We start from the raw sequence: 12,617 nt of genomic DNA, 5'->3' as shown, positions 1-12,617 counted from the left end.
TTCAACTTTCAAAATCAAGCATGCAGGCTAAAGAAATTAATTTCTGGTTAAGTCATAGAAAAGTGAAACTTCTTGATAACTTTTTTAATAAGCACTTTGTCTATGAACACACCTCTGTTCATAGACAAAGCAGTTCTTTCATACGAGCAGTTCTTTTCTATTTTGCAAATTGTGAGACTTTACTACAAGTAAAAGAAAAGGGGAAATATGAAACAGCTTTCCACTTGAATATTTTAAAATGCTGTTCAAAAATAAGAATTAAAAATTAATATGAGAGAATGAAAAGCTATCTTGTTTTGTTTTCCTTTTTGGTTCTTCTATTACAATTCTGGGAAGATATGGAGCCAGGAAGATAAAGATATTTAAAGATATTCACTGAAGAGAAATGTGTAATACAGCAAACTGGGAAGGAGGGAATATTTGAGTTTATTTCCCTACAGACTAACATTTAAAAGACATAAAAGTTCAGTGATAGGATTTGCTGAACATTCTCATTAGTACTTGAAAACTACTTACCTCCTAATCCTCCAAGTAATACATTTCAACAGCCACTTTCAACTCAAAATCACTCAGTTAGTGCATATCCTTTGCCCAAACACATAGCTGTCAGCCATTTATCAGCTCTCTTCTAACCCCTTGCTATCTATCATCATTTTTATAAAAGTTGTTTAACTATGTCCATTCATTTGCTTTAACAATAAAAACAGACTAAATCAAAACACAGAAGATTACTTAAAAGTTTTCCTCAAGCATGTCATAGATTCTGCTGTGGTAATCTATACTCAGAGTGGTTTTTACTACAGAAATAGGCCATGTGATGTAAAACAAACCCAAAACCAAACATACAACCACCACACTCCAGGACTAAATCAGTGTGACGGGGCATGTTACCTTCTTTAGTCTTAGTCTCCTTATCAGTACAATGGAAACAATTCTAGAACTCCAGGGTTACTTTGAGAATTAAATGAAATAGTACTCTAAAGGTATTGTTGTTAACCACCAAGCTTACTATATGACTTTAGTAGGAGAGGTAGGAGCTTCCAAGGCAGCTCAAAAAGTAAAGAATCTGCCTGCAATGCAGGAGACCTGGGTTTGAGCCCTGAGTCAGGAAGATCCCCTGGAGGAAGAAATGGCAACCCACTCTATTACTCTTGTCTGGAGAATTCCATGGACAGAGGAGCCTGGTGGGCCACAGTCCAGGGGCTCATAAAGAGTTGGACACGACGACTGAGTGACTAACACACACAGAAGAGGTATGGATGGGGAGGGGTGGGAGGTTAATAACAGGCTTTTACGACAGCTGACTGAAGGCTAATAGGATGATTCTGATCTTTCCTGAAAAAAAAAGGAAGAGCAGCTACAACCTCATGTCTTACTTCTCCCTGGGCCAACAGTGTATAAATAATATGCATAATCATGTGATGTTATAATGTCAATAACAATAGTATCACAACTGTAAAACACACATAAAAGTGTTAAGAATCTTTCATAAAATAGAATATCTATGAAACACAGAGCATTTAAAAGTAGTGTCCCATTCATGGGTTAGTACGTTAACATTCATTATACTGCTTTGTTCTAAATATCTCCTCAGTAGTTCCAGAGCACATCAATTAATATAATGAAATACAAAATCAAAAGTACTTTTTTACACAGTGATTTCACACTTGAAGCCATATAACTTTGCTCTACTTAGATGTCATATCCTATAGTATTTAGTGGATTTTCACAAGTTTATGTTACTAAATTATGCTCAATGAGATGTCCTCCTTCAGTCTATCCTTTTGCAAAAGTAAAGTCAACACAATTGGATTCAAAGAAGAAATAAAGCATTTGTTCCCTATGCACCACGTTCAAGAAGGCTGAAGCTGAGACATATTTGTCCCCACTATTTTTTATTTTTTGAGCAGGTAAAAAATTGGTTAGGAAAGTAATTATTCTAGTGCTTAGTTTTCATATGTGTGAGGACTATTTTAGAACATTAATAAACAGAGAAGATGTTCAAGAAAAAACATATATAAAAAAGTCAGTAAGATATATGAACAGCTATACTTTTTGGATCTGGGCTTTGAATTTATTACCAGAATTTTTATTTTAAGCTATAGTATTTATAAGCTATCAATATCAATAAAATATTTATCAAAAATCCATTTTAAATTTACCTTCCTATATTAACATCAATAAAATACCATGTATCAATTTTAAAACACATCTTGTTTTTAGTCAAACAAGGCTAACAAAATGAGACTCAGGACAAGAATTCCACAAACCTCAGTTTTCCACAGAAAAAGCACTTTAAATTCTCCTGTGGGTAGAATGTAGGAAGCAATAAAAGAAGTGTTCCAGTTGATCTTAACTGGAATAAGTTCAAAAAGACTCTCAAATTATTTGGACTTTATATACCATGAAAACCTTACATTGTTATAAATTACTGTATCTCTAAAAATAATGCCTATTAAAGTCCTTACTGCTCATTAAGGACTCAAGTGTGTAGAACAGTGAATACTGAAATATTCCATCATTTATAACAATGATTGCACAGTAAATCCTATAACCTATAAACATGGAACTTACCTTAAAAAGTGTCACAGTGATTTCAATGTTTTCAGGAACAGGCCATACGACAACCCCACGGTATGGATTTTTTATTCCAGGCTGCCAGCTATGAGCCTACCAAAAAAAAAAAAAGTTCAACTTGAAGTACAGAAAATGCAATATTAATAATCTGCAAAGATATATTGACCCTATTTAACTATCCATTAGATCTCTCTCCCTAAAACAAAAATGATTAGTCAAATAGAACTTTTCAAGCATCAAACTTGGGCCATGACAGTTGGTGGCTCAGAAGATAAAGAATCTGTCTGCAGCGCAGGAGACCTGGGTTCAATCCCTTGGTCAGCAAGATCTCCTAGAGGAGGAAATGGCAACCTACTCCAGTATTCTTGCCTGGAGAATTTCATGGAGAGAGGAGCCTAGCGGGCTACAGTACATAGGGTTGCAAATAGTTGGACGCAACTAAGCAACTAACACTTTTATGACAGTTATATCACAGTAAGCTACAGATTACTATCTGTAAAGAAACATTTACCCTCTCCTACATACACACACACACGAAGATAGAAAAATGAGATGCCTCATATTTTCAAAAGCTATTTCAAATTTAAGGAAAATCTTATCAGCATAAATATTTTAAAAATTACTTTGTGATCTCAGAACTTAAAAGTAAATTCAAATAGATAGGGAAACAATGGAAATAGTGACAGACTTTATTTTCTTGGACTCCAAAATCACTGTGGACAGTGACTGCTGCCATGAAATTAAAAGATGCTTGTTGCTTGAAAAAAAAAAGCAATGACAAACCTAGACAGCATTTTAAAAAGCAGAGACATTACTTTGCCTACAAAGGTCCATTTAGTCAAAGCTATGGTTTTTCCAGTAGTCATGTATGGATATGAGAGCTGGACAATAAAAAAAGGCTGAGCGCCAAAGAATTGATGCCTTCAAACTGTGGTGCGGGAGTATACTCTTGAGAGTCCCCTGGACAGCAAGATCAAACTAGTCAATCTTAAAGGAAATCAACCCTGAATATTTATTGGAAGGACTGATGCTGAAGCTGAAGCTCTAATACTTTGGCCACCTGATGCGAATAGCTGACTCACTGGAAAAGACCTCAATGCTGAGGTCTTTCTCAATGCTGAGAAAGAGTGAGAGCAGGAGGAGAAGGGGGTGACAGAGGATGAGATATTGGATGGCATCATCGACTCCATGAGTCTGAGCAAACTCCAGGAGACAATGAAGTACACGGAAGCCTGCCATGCTGTAGTCCATGGGATCGCAAAGAGTTGGACACAGCTTGAGCAACTAAACAACAACAACAAATCAGAGAAAAGTAGCCTTGAGAAGGTGACAAGAGCAGACCATAAGCAGGTGAATCAGATAATTTAAACACGAGAAGAGTTTTCTAGGGAGATGGACCAGCAATTGGAAAGGTGCTGAGGCAGTTAGATAATAACAAGGCCAATGTGGCTGGGGCAGAGTGGTTAAAGAGAAGAGCAGCAGAAGACAAGACTAGGGATGTCACGGAAGGCCCCGTCATACAAGGTTTGGGCAGGCCATCCAAAGATTCTGGCTTGTAATCTGAGAGAGATGAGAAGCCACTGGAGGATTTTAACAGAAGAATGACAATACAAGTTACATTTTTTTTTTAACTCTAGCAAATCTATTTAGAATAGACTCCAGATGTTTGAGCAGACTCCAGGAGGAACAGTGAAGGACAGGGAAGCCTGGCGTGCTGCAGTCCATGGAGTCGCAAAGAGCCAGACACGACTGAGTGACTGAACAACAACCACAACCAGATGTAAGAGAGGAAACAGGGAGGCAATAAAGAAGCTACGCAATAATCCCAAGGAGAGGTGATGGTGACTTGGCTTAGGGTGGTATAAAAGCGGTATGAAGTGATCAGATTCCATATTTTTTTAATTTTCAAGACAGAATCAATAAGATTTTCTGTCTGACTGTATGAAAGAAAGTAGCCAAGGATGACTGTATGGCTTTTGCCCTTGAGCAAGTACAAAACAGGAACTGCTATCAACAGATAGCAAGATAAAACTGCAGAAGGATCAGGTTTGGAAAATCAGATTAGGAACTTGATTTTATACACATTAAATCTAAGGTGCCTATTAGATACTCAACTGTAGCTGTTTAACTAGGCAGCTGGATATACCTGCCTGGAGTTATAAATTTGGGAATCATCAGCATACAAGTGATACTTAAAGCTTAAGGATAGATGTAGTCGGAAGGGAGCGACAGGAGGGAGGAAGGGAAAGAGACAGAGAGGAGAGAATAAAGGTTCAAGAACTGAACTTTGGAGCACAACAACAACAGGTTCGGGAAACGAGGAGGAATCAGTAAGGAAAGGTCAGTAAGTAGAAGGAAAACCAGAGGCAAGTGGTTATTATGAAAGTCTAGTGGAGAAAATATTTTAAGGGGACACGAACAATTATCTGTGCCAAATCTTGGTGACAGGTCAAGAGGGTGAGGTCTGGAAAATGACCCCTGGATTTAACAAAGCCAAAGCCATTACTGACTTCACAAGAGCCATTTCAGTGGAGTGGTAAGGGTAAACACCTGACTGGATCAGCATGGGTTCAAGAAAGAATAGGAAGAAAGACACTGAAGCTAGAAAGCACATTCAACTTCTCTGCACTATTCTGCTGAAAGAGAAAGAGAGAAATAGGTTAGTGCTAGTACAAGAAATATTGTCAGACCAGAATTTTTTAAGTAAGAGACAAGTATTTTTAGGGTGATGGGAAACACTCAGTTGAAAGGGAAATTTTAATGATGCAGAAGAGAAATAATTGCTAGAGTAATGTCTTTAACAGTACAAAAGGAGACAGACTGGCTTGTGCTGGGAGCACAGATCATTCTTCTGTAATAATAGAAAAGAAGTTAGAGTACTTGAGTGCAGACACATGTCAGGGAGCAGATTTAACACATCTGAGAGGATGCTGAGAGGATATCTGAGGACACTGAGACACAGATTTGACCAAGACCACACAGCAAGTAAGTGGCAGAGACTGGATTTGAATCCAGGAAGTGGAACTGAGAAGTGATCAAGATCACAGAAACTTACATCCATGTAAATCTTATCATATCTTGTTGGTTAAAACACCAGCAGAATAAGTCAACTATACTTCAATAAAAAATAGAGACCTAGCACACCAGAGCCAATGGTAAAGAATGGAGTTTTGCTGATTAAAAAACATTTCTAGAGATTCTTCTATTCCCCTGCCTTATTTCTATGCCGGTTTACAATCCTAGAACACAATTCCACAGAGTAAATAATCTGAATTTTGAAAAGTAAATTGCTGCCATCTTAGATAATCTCTAATTAGAACTCCTCTCTATATGGTCTACATACTTAATTCTGAAGATCTGTGACAACTGTAATTCTCATGTACTCTAACGATAGATCAAGCTATTTCTCTAGTCTCTTCAAACTTCCCATAAATATATTTTCATAGTCTCCCCATACATTGAAAAAAGACTATAATAATTGAATTTTTCTTATTAGTTACAGTAGAAAAGATAGTATTTGAACAATTCTGAATTTTAAAAAGTAACATCAAAGAATTTTAGACCTAAAAATATCCTTAGGAGATTTAATCAGGTCCAGATAATGAAACTAAAGCAATAAAGAGTAAATGGCTTGCCTGAACCCATAATAATAATCTGTAGGAGAACCAGCTCCATGATTTTCAAGTTCAGGGTTCTTTACCCAACCAACATCACAGCTAGCTCTATTTCTGATTCACACAGTAGTCAAGAAAATAGTCTTCAATCCCTAAGGTCTTAACATTTATATGCATGAGACAGAGATTAAAAGTGTGAAAAGCAGGCAATGTGGAGACTGTTGGTCTAACTGGGCAGAATTAGAAGACGGTGATATTAGGTAATTACCTAATGCTGGTCCTCTAAATGACCTCTTTCAGTTCTCAGTCTAGGATCAGGAAATGGTAATTAGACTGCTGAACAAACAAAACTACTATCTGCTTAACAAACTAAATAAAGAGAAATAGAAGGGTGCTAGTTCCCAAGTTGCTGGTATGCCGCCATTCTATCCAGCAACTCTCCCCAGTCAGAGAAAAGGTCCACCTAAGTCAGAGCTCTGGCTTTCTGATGTCTTTTTAGTGACTGTACAAACTAGCTATGTTAGGACACAGTAACAGTATCAATTAGTCCAGTTTAGTATCTGACAATGTAAGCTTCATAACGTCAGCTAATTATTATATATTAGAAAAAGAATGAAAAGTCTAATACAGGCAACTAAAAATAGTTGTGGTACTAAATACCTAATTGTACAGATCCATGGAGACAGTAATTTAGGTTCTTAGGAACTTTATTTTTAAAAAGTACCTCATGTTGGCAATCATCAGCACTACAGGAATCCTGGATCAGTTTTTAATCAGAGTAATAGAAAGGATTTCCCTAGAAAATAATTCAGTATAAAACACACAGCTATTAAGTTCCTTAATATAGTCCAGAAAGGCAGGTTATTTAATCATTTGCCAGCATCCTAGTACAGTTAATGGTAGAAAGGATGAAGCCATATTCAGTCCCACTCATATAAACTGTTTCACCTTTTAATCATATGAGAGATCCTTTACAAAGGCAGACCTAGGGAAAAGGTAACATTTACCAATTTTGACTATTGACTCTATAAGATGTCTTATTTTCAAATTATTTCATATCATACCTTATGTAAAAGACCTGAACCTAATATGGAACTAAATACGGATATGGAACTAAAAAACCTCATATGGAACTAAATATTCACTTGTTACTTCTGAAATATTTCACTGAATATATATAACTGTCATTTAGTTTTTAAATTAATGATTTTCAATTTATAAAACTTCATCTACCCATACGTTTAGGATGTCACATGTAAAGTTGTCTTAGAGCTGTCCACATCATGGTCTTAGTCAAAGATCTACCACTACACCCATCCCTTCATGATACCACAGCATGTTGCTAAAGGCTATACAGGTGCACGCTGCTATGTTAAAAAGGGATAGCCAACAAGGACTTAATATATATAGCACAAGGAACACTGCTCAATGTTATGTGGCAGTCTTGATGGGAAGGGAGTCTGGGAGAGAATGGATACATGTATATGTATGACTGGGTCCCTTTGCTGTCCACTTGAAACTATCATAACATTGTTAATCAGCTATCAGTTCAGTTCAGTCACTCAGTCGTGTCCGACTCTTTGCAACCCCATGAATCACAGCACGCCAGGCCTCCCTGTCCATCACCAACTCCCGGAGTCTACCCAAACCCATGTCCATCGAGTCGGTGATGCCATCCAGCCATTTCATCCTCTGTCGTCCCCTTCTCCTCCTGCCCCCAATCCTTCCCAGCATTAGGGTCTTTTCCAATGAGTCAACTCTTCACAAGGTGGCCAAAGTATTGGAGTTTCAGCTTCAACATCAGTCCTTCCAATGAACACCCAGGACTGATCTCCTTTAGGATGGACTGGTTGGATCTCCTTGCAGTCCAAGGGACTCTCAAGAGTCTTCTCCAACACCACAGTTCAAAAGCATCAATTCTTTGGCGCTCAGCTTTTCTTCACTGTCCAACTTTCACATCCATACATGACTACTGCAAAAACCATTGCTTTGACTAGATGGACCTTTGTTGGCAAAGTAATGTCTCTGCTTTTTAATATGCTATCCAGGTTGGTAATAACTTTCCTTCCAAGGAGTAAGCGTCTTTTAATCAGCCATACTTCAATACAAAATAAAAAGTTTAAAATAATTACTTTTATAGCAAGGAGGTAGAAGTGGTAATGCCATCCAAAAGCTGGTGAGGACTTTCAAGCTCTTCTTTCCCTTTGGAATTCTCCCATCTCTTTGTGACTTTAAATTCCTAGTTTGAAAACTAGGTTTAAGGCAACAGACTACCCTGCCATAACTTTTGTCTATTACAATTTTCCTGCTTCCTTTGTCCAACACTATACTGAAAAATAATATATTTAAGCATATACAATTCAACTACTGCCTGAAAATATCTTTGCTATAAATGCCATGACTTGAAGATAAGAGGTAGGAAAACTGCCTATTGTGATAATTACTCATGGTAATTATTTTGTAATTATTTTGTCAATAAAAAATGATTCTGCAATGGGTTCTTTTTATATTTAATTACAAAAATAGACATGTATCCAAAGAAAGTGAGCAAAACACTTAGAACTAAACTTTAAATCAAATAAGGCAATGTGCCTTATCATTATACTGTCTAATCTGTTATCTGGATATCAGTTATAAGTTTCAATCCACCAATATAAAAAGGGTAGATAACCAATCATACTTCAATAAAATAATTTTTAAAAGGTAGATATATTCAGAAACAGGCAAGATAAATAGTAAGTTATACACAAGACCAAAGAGAATGAATTACTGTATAGTTCAAACTCCTTCCAGAAACAAACCTAAAGTAAAAACCAGACTATTTTCTGCCCAATGGTTGTAGAGATCTATTTTCCCTGTAAGTGATTTCAATGGGACTTAGCAGCAAATAATGTGTATTTCAAAGGAAAAATGTCAGAAACAGAAGAGTGTTTCAGATGAAAACAATGGTTCTACTCTTTGGATTTAATATAACTGATAGTTAATTTTAAAAAACAATAGCTCAGGACAAGCTAGCTTTTCTCGTTTTTTTTAAAGAATTCCAAAATGTCATGGATCTCAAGCTCCTCAAAGTTTTTTTTAAAAGTAATTTGTTTAATTTTCACATAATATCATAATTATTTCTTTTATAGCTCCTGGAACTGGTTTTTGCATCCTTATTCTGCTGTTGTATACAATGTATAAAACAGCATTTCACACATACATGAATATATTATGTAAATTTCAGGCAGATTCTTTACCACTGAGCCATCAGGGAATCCTGTAAGCTTATTATAGCATATGGGCTTCCCTGATGGCTCAGTGGTAAAGAAGCCACCTGAAATGCAGGAGACTCGAATTTGATCCCTGGGTCAGGAAGATCCCCTGGAGAAGGAAAATGGCAAACCACTCTAATACTCTTGCCTGGGAAATCCCATGGACAGAGGAACCTGTGGGGCTACAGTCCATGGGGTCCCAAAGAGCTGGGCATCACTAGAGTGACTAAATAAGAACCTTATAAGCTTAATACATTGTGAGTTCTCATAACTTTTCAAAAGTACATCTATAATGTTTCAAGAGAAATATATAATGATTCTAAAATATCCAGAAGAGATCTGAAATATTAGGAGCATCACAACTGGAAAATAAGTCCAATAAGAAATAGTTCCTTCTGGAAAATATTGTATTCTGAGAAAAATCAACCTGTACCTCATATGTTTGCATTTCATCATTTAGAGTCAATCAATATTTAATATGATGAGAAAAAGAATCTGGACCTAAAAGTTATCTGACTTTGAAAATGCAATTAAAAGTATACTTAACTTCAACTATGAATATTCTGAATTGACTTCTGATCTAAAGCATTTCATTATGTTTCATAATGTTTTAAGAAAACAATTGGTATCTAGTTACTACAAGAGGGAAATCACTTTCTGTTGACAGCTAAAAACATTTAGGGTCTAACGTTTATAGTATAGCCAGATTCCACTATCATACTTATTGGATGATCTATTATTGTTCCTTTCCATAAAAGCTTAAGACCCACTCATAAAAAAATGATAGAAGACCCTAAGTCTATTTTCAGAATCCTTTCTCATACATAAATAGATAAGAAAATATTATAGGTCCAAAATACCCTGTCTCCAAACTACATATGTATGCTTTGGAGAAGATGCTATTCACTAGGTAAAGCAACTGGACCTTTTCTCTATTGCTGGTGGGGTACACTGAAAGTTAAAAATGTACCTACCCTATTGCCCAGTGATTCTACTCCTAGTTATTTGTGCAAGAGAAAATATTTGTGCCCCAAAATACTTGTATAGTAATGTTTAAAAGAAACTTAGTCACAATAGTGAATATTCAGAATACTCACTGGAAACAAACCATACTTTCATCAACAGATGTATAATCAAACTGCAGTACATTCACATGATGGAATAATACTCAGCAAAGAAAAAAATTCACTACCAGTATTCACAAATTTTTTAATTATGAAATTTAATTAAAATTTAATTTCAGGTAAAATAAATGAATTTTTTCTTTACATAAATCTGCTGCTGCTGCTGCTGCTGAGTCGCTTCAGTCGTGTCTGACTCTGTGCGACCCCATAGACGGCAGCCCACCAGGCTCCCCTGTCCCTGGGATTCTCCAGGCAAGAACACTGGAGTGGGTTGCCATTTCCTTCTCCAGTGCATAAAAGTGAAAAGTGAAAGTGAAGTCGCTCAGTCATGTCCGACTCTTAGCGACCCCATGGACTGCAGCCTACCAGGCTCCTCCATCCATCGGATTTTCCAGGCAAGAGTACTGGAGTGGGGTGCCATTGCTTTCTCCTTACATAAATCTACTTACATAGAAACCAACATTCAATAAACCCGCTTGTAATTATTGTGTGCCTATAAATACATGCTCAATCTTACTTGTCTGTAGACTGGAATTTTTAAAATATCTAAAATTGTTATTGAACATTTAAAAATTCTGCTCCACTCCCCCACAAAGCCATAAGAACAAAAGATTAAAACCTCTGAAAAATCCAACCCCTTCTCTTCTGTAACCTAGCAAATGGACTCAGATAACTCATTATTAATTATGTGTGCCCTAACTCCATCTTCTTAGAATCTGAATAAAGTAATTCTAGATATAATTTTTAAGTGATCTTTATTTACTCATTAGTTCATGATATCCTAGCACAAAGAAGTTAAATAACTATTATGTTATTTAAGGCCACCAAATCCAAAATCAAAACTCAGGTATCTGGCTCCTGTTCAGAACTATAATACCAAGATTACATACAGTACCTAATCAATCATTTTAGTAAAGCGGATTATAAGAATAACCCAAAATATCAAAAAGACATTTAAAAATATTCTTCACTGAGGCCAGAGAAGCTCAATAATTTGACCAAAAGTTACATTCAACATTTGGGTAAGAAATTGAGAAAACAGACAAACCTTGGAAGACTTCCTTCGGCTTCTTCTTGTCCAAACTACCACCAGTTTATCTGGTTGCCTGCCAAACAGGAAAGATTAAGTAAAATTTATCTTAAATCAATAAAATTTAGTTTTAGCACCTTTAAAAGAACAAAAATGTCACCTGCTTTAGGTTACATGGAGTGGTTACACTAACTATAAAGCTCTATAAATTATTCAAATATCGTAGATGCAGAATATACATATGATCTAATTTAAATGACTAATACTTCATCCACATGTTTTTCTAAAAATACTTTGCCAAGTAAATTCATTGGGACAAACCAAGTAAAATAGACTATTTTAAAAAGAAAAGCACACACATCTCTCTCATCTAAAACTATATTTCCAACACATTATCACTTTAATTTAGAGAAAATAAGCATAAAAATATTTCCAAAATAATTTAAATCTGTGGTTTACACTACTTTTGCATATCCGTATCTTATAAACAATGCTTATGATTTTCAAAACCTTTTTATAATCAATCATCTCAACTATCTTCATGAAAATAATACTGAAAAATAGGCAAGTACATTCTGGCAAGAAGCCCAGGGTACACTGGGTTTTCCTAGCGGCACAATGGTAAAGAATCTGCCTACAATGCAAGAAACTGCCTACAATGCGGGAGATGTGGGTTTAATCTTTGGGAAGATCCCCCGGAGAAGGAAATGGCAATCCACTCCAGTATGCTTGCCTGAGAAATCCCATGAACAGAGAAGCCTGGCGGGCTAAAGTCCATGGGGTCGCAAAGAGTTGGACATGACTGAGCCACTAAACCACCACAACCATATTCTGGAAAAGGTAAAAAAAAAAATCTCATCAAAAGTTCTAGCAGAAACAAGACTGAAACATAGGTCTTTCCAACCTGAGATGCTGGGAGCAGCAGCCAGATGCAGAAGTTCTAAATTACAGATGAAATAGAAGAAAGTTTCCATGAAACATCAGTGTTCATCTAAGGATATGAACCAATGGAGAAACA

At 36.2% G+C, this 12,617-nt stretch overlaps 1 protein-coding gene across 7 annotated transcripts in view; it reads right to left on the bottom strand.

Annotated features, from left to right (window-relative positions):
* EHBP1 (EH domain binding protein 1) overlaps positions 1-12,617 on the bottom strand; it is a 427,094-nt gene that overhangs the window by 275,842 nt on the left and 138,635 nt on the right. For all 7 annotated transcript variants that reach the window (XM_043468858.1, XM_043468857.1, XM_043468863.1 and 4 more), the window contains exons 3-4: positions 11,618-11,675; positions 2,575-2,670 (exon numbers count right to left, since the gene is read on the bottom strand). In XM_043468858.1, the coding sequence (XP_043324793.1) occupies positions 2,575-2,670; positions 11,618-11,675 (154 nt within the window). The remainder of the gene's footprint in view (positions 1-2,574; positions 2,671-11,617; positions 11,676-12,617) is intronic.

This window comes from Cervus canadensis, chromosome 5, assembly GCF_019320065.1.
Source record: "Cervus canadensis isolate Bull #8, Minnesota chromosome 5, ASM1932006v1, whole genome shotgun sequence".
Lineage (NCBI taxonomy): Eukaryota > Metazoa > Chordata > Mammalia > Artiodactyla > Cervidae > Cervus > Cervus canadensis.
This window is presented reverse-complemented; position numbering and strand designations above follow the sequence as displayed.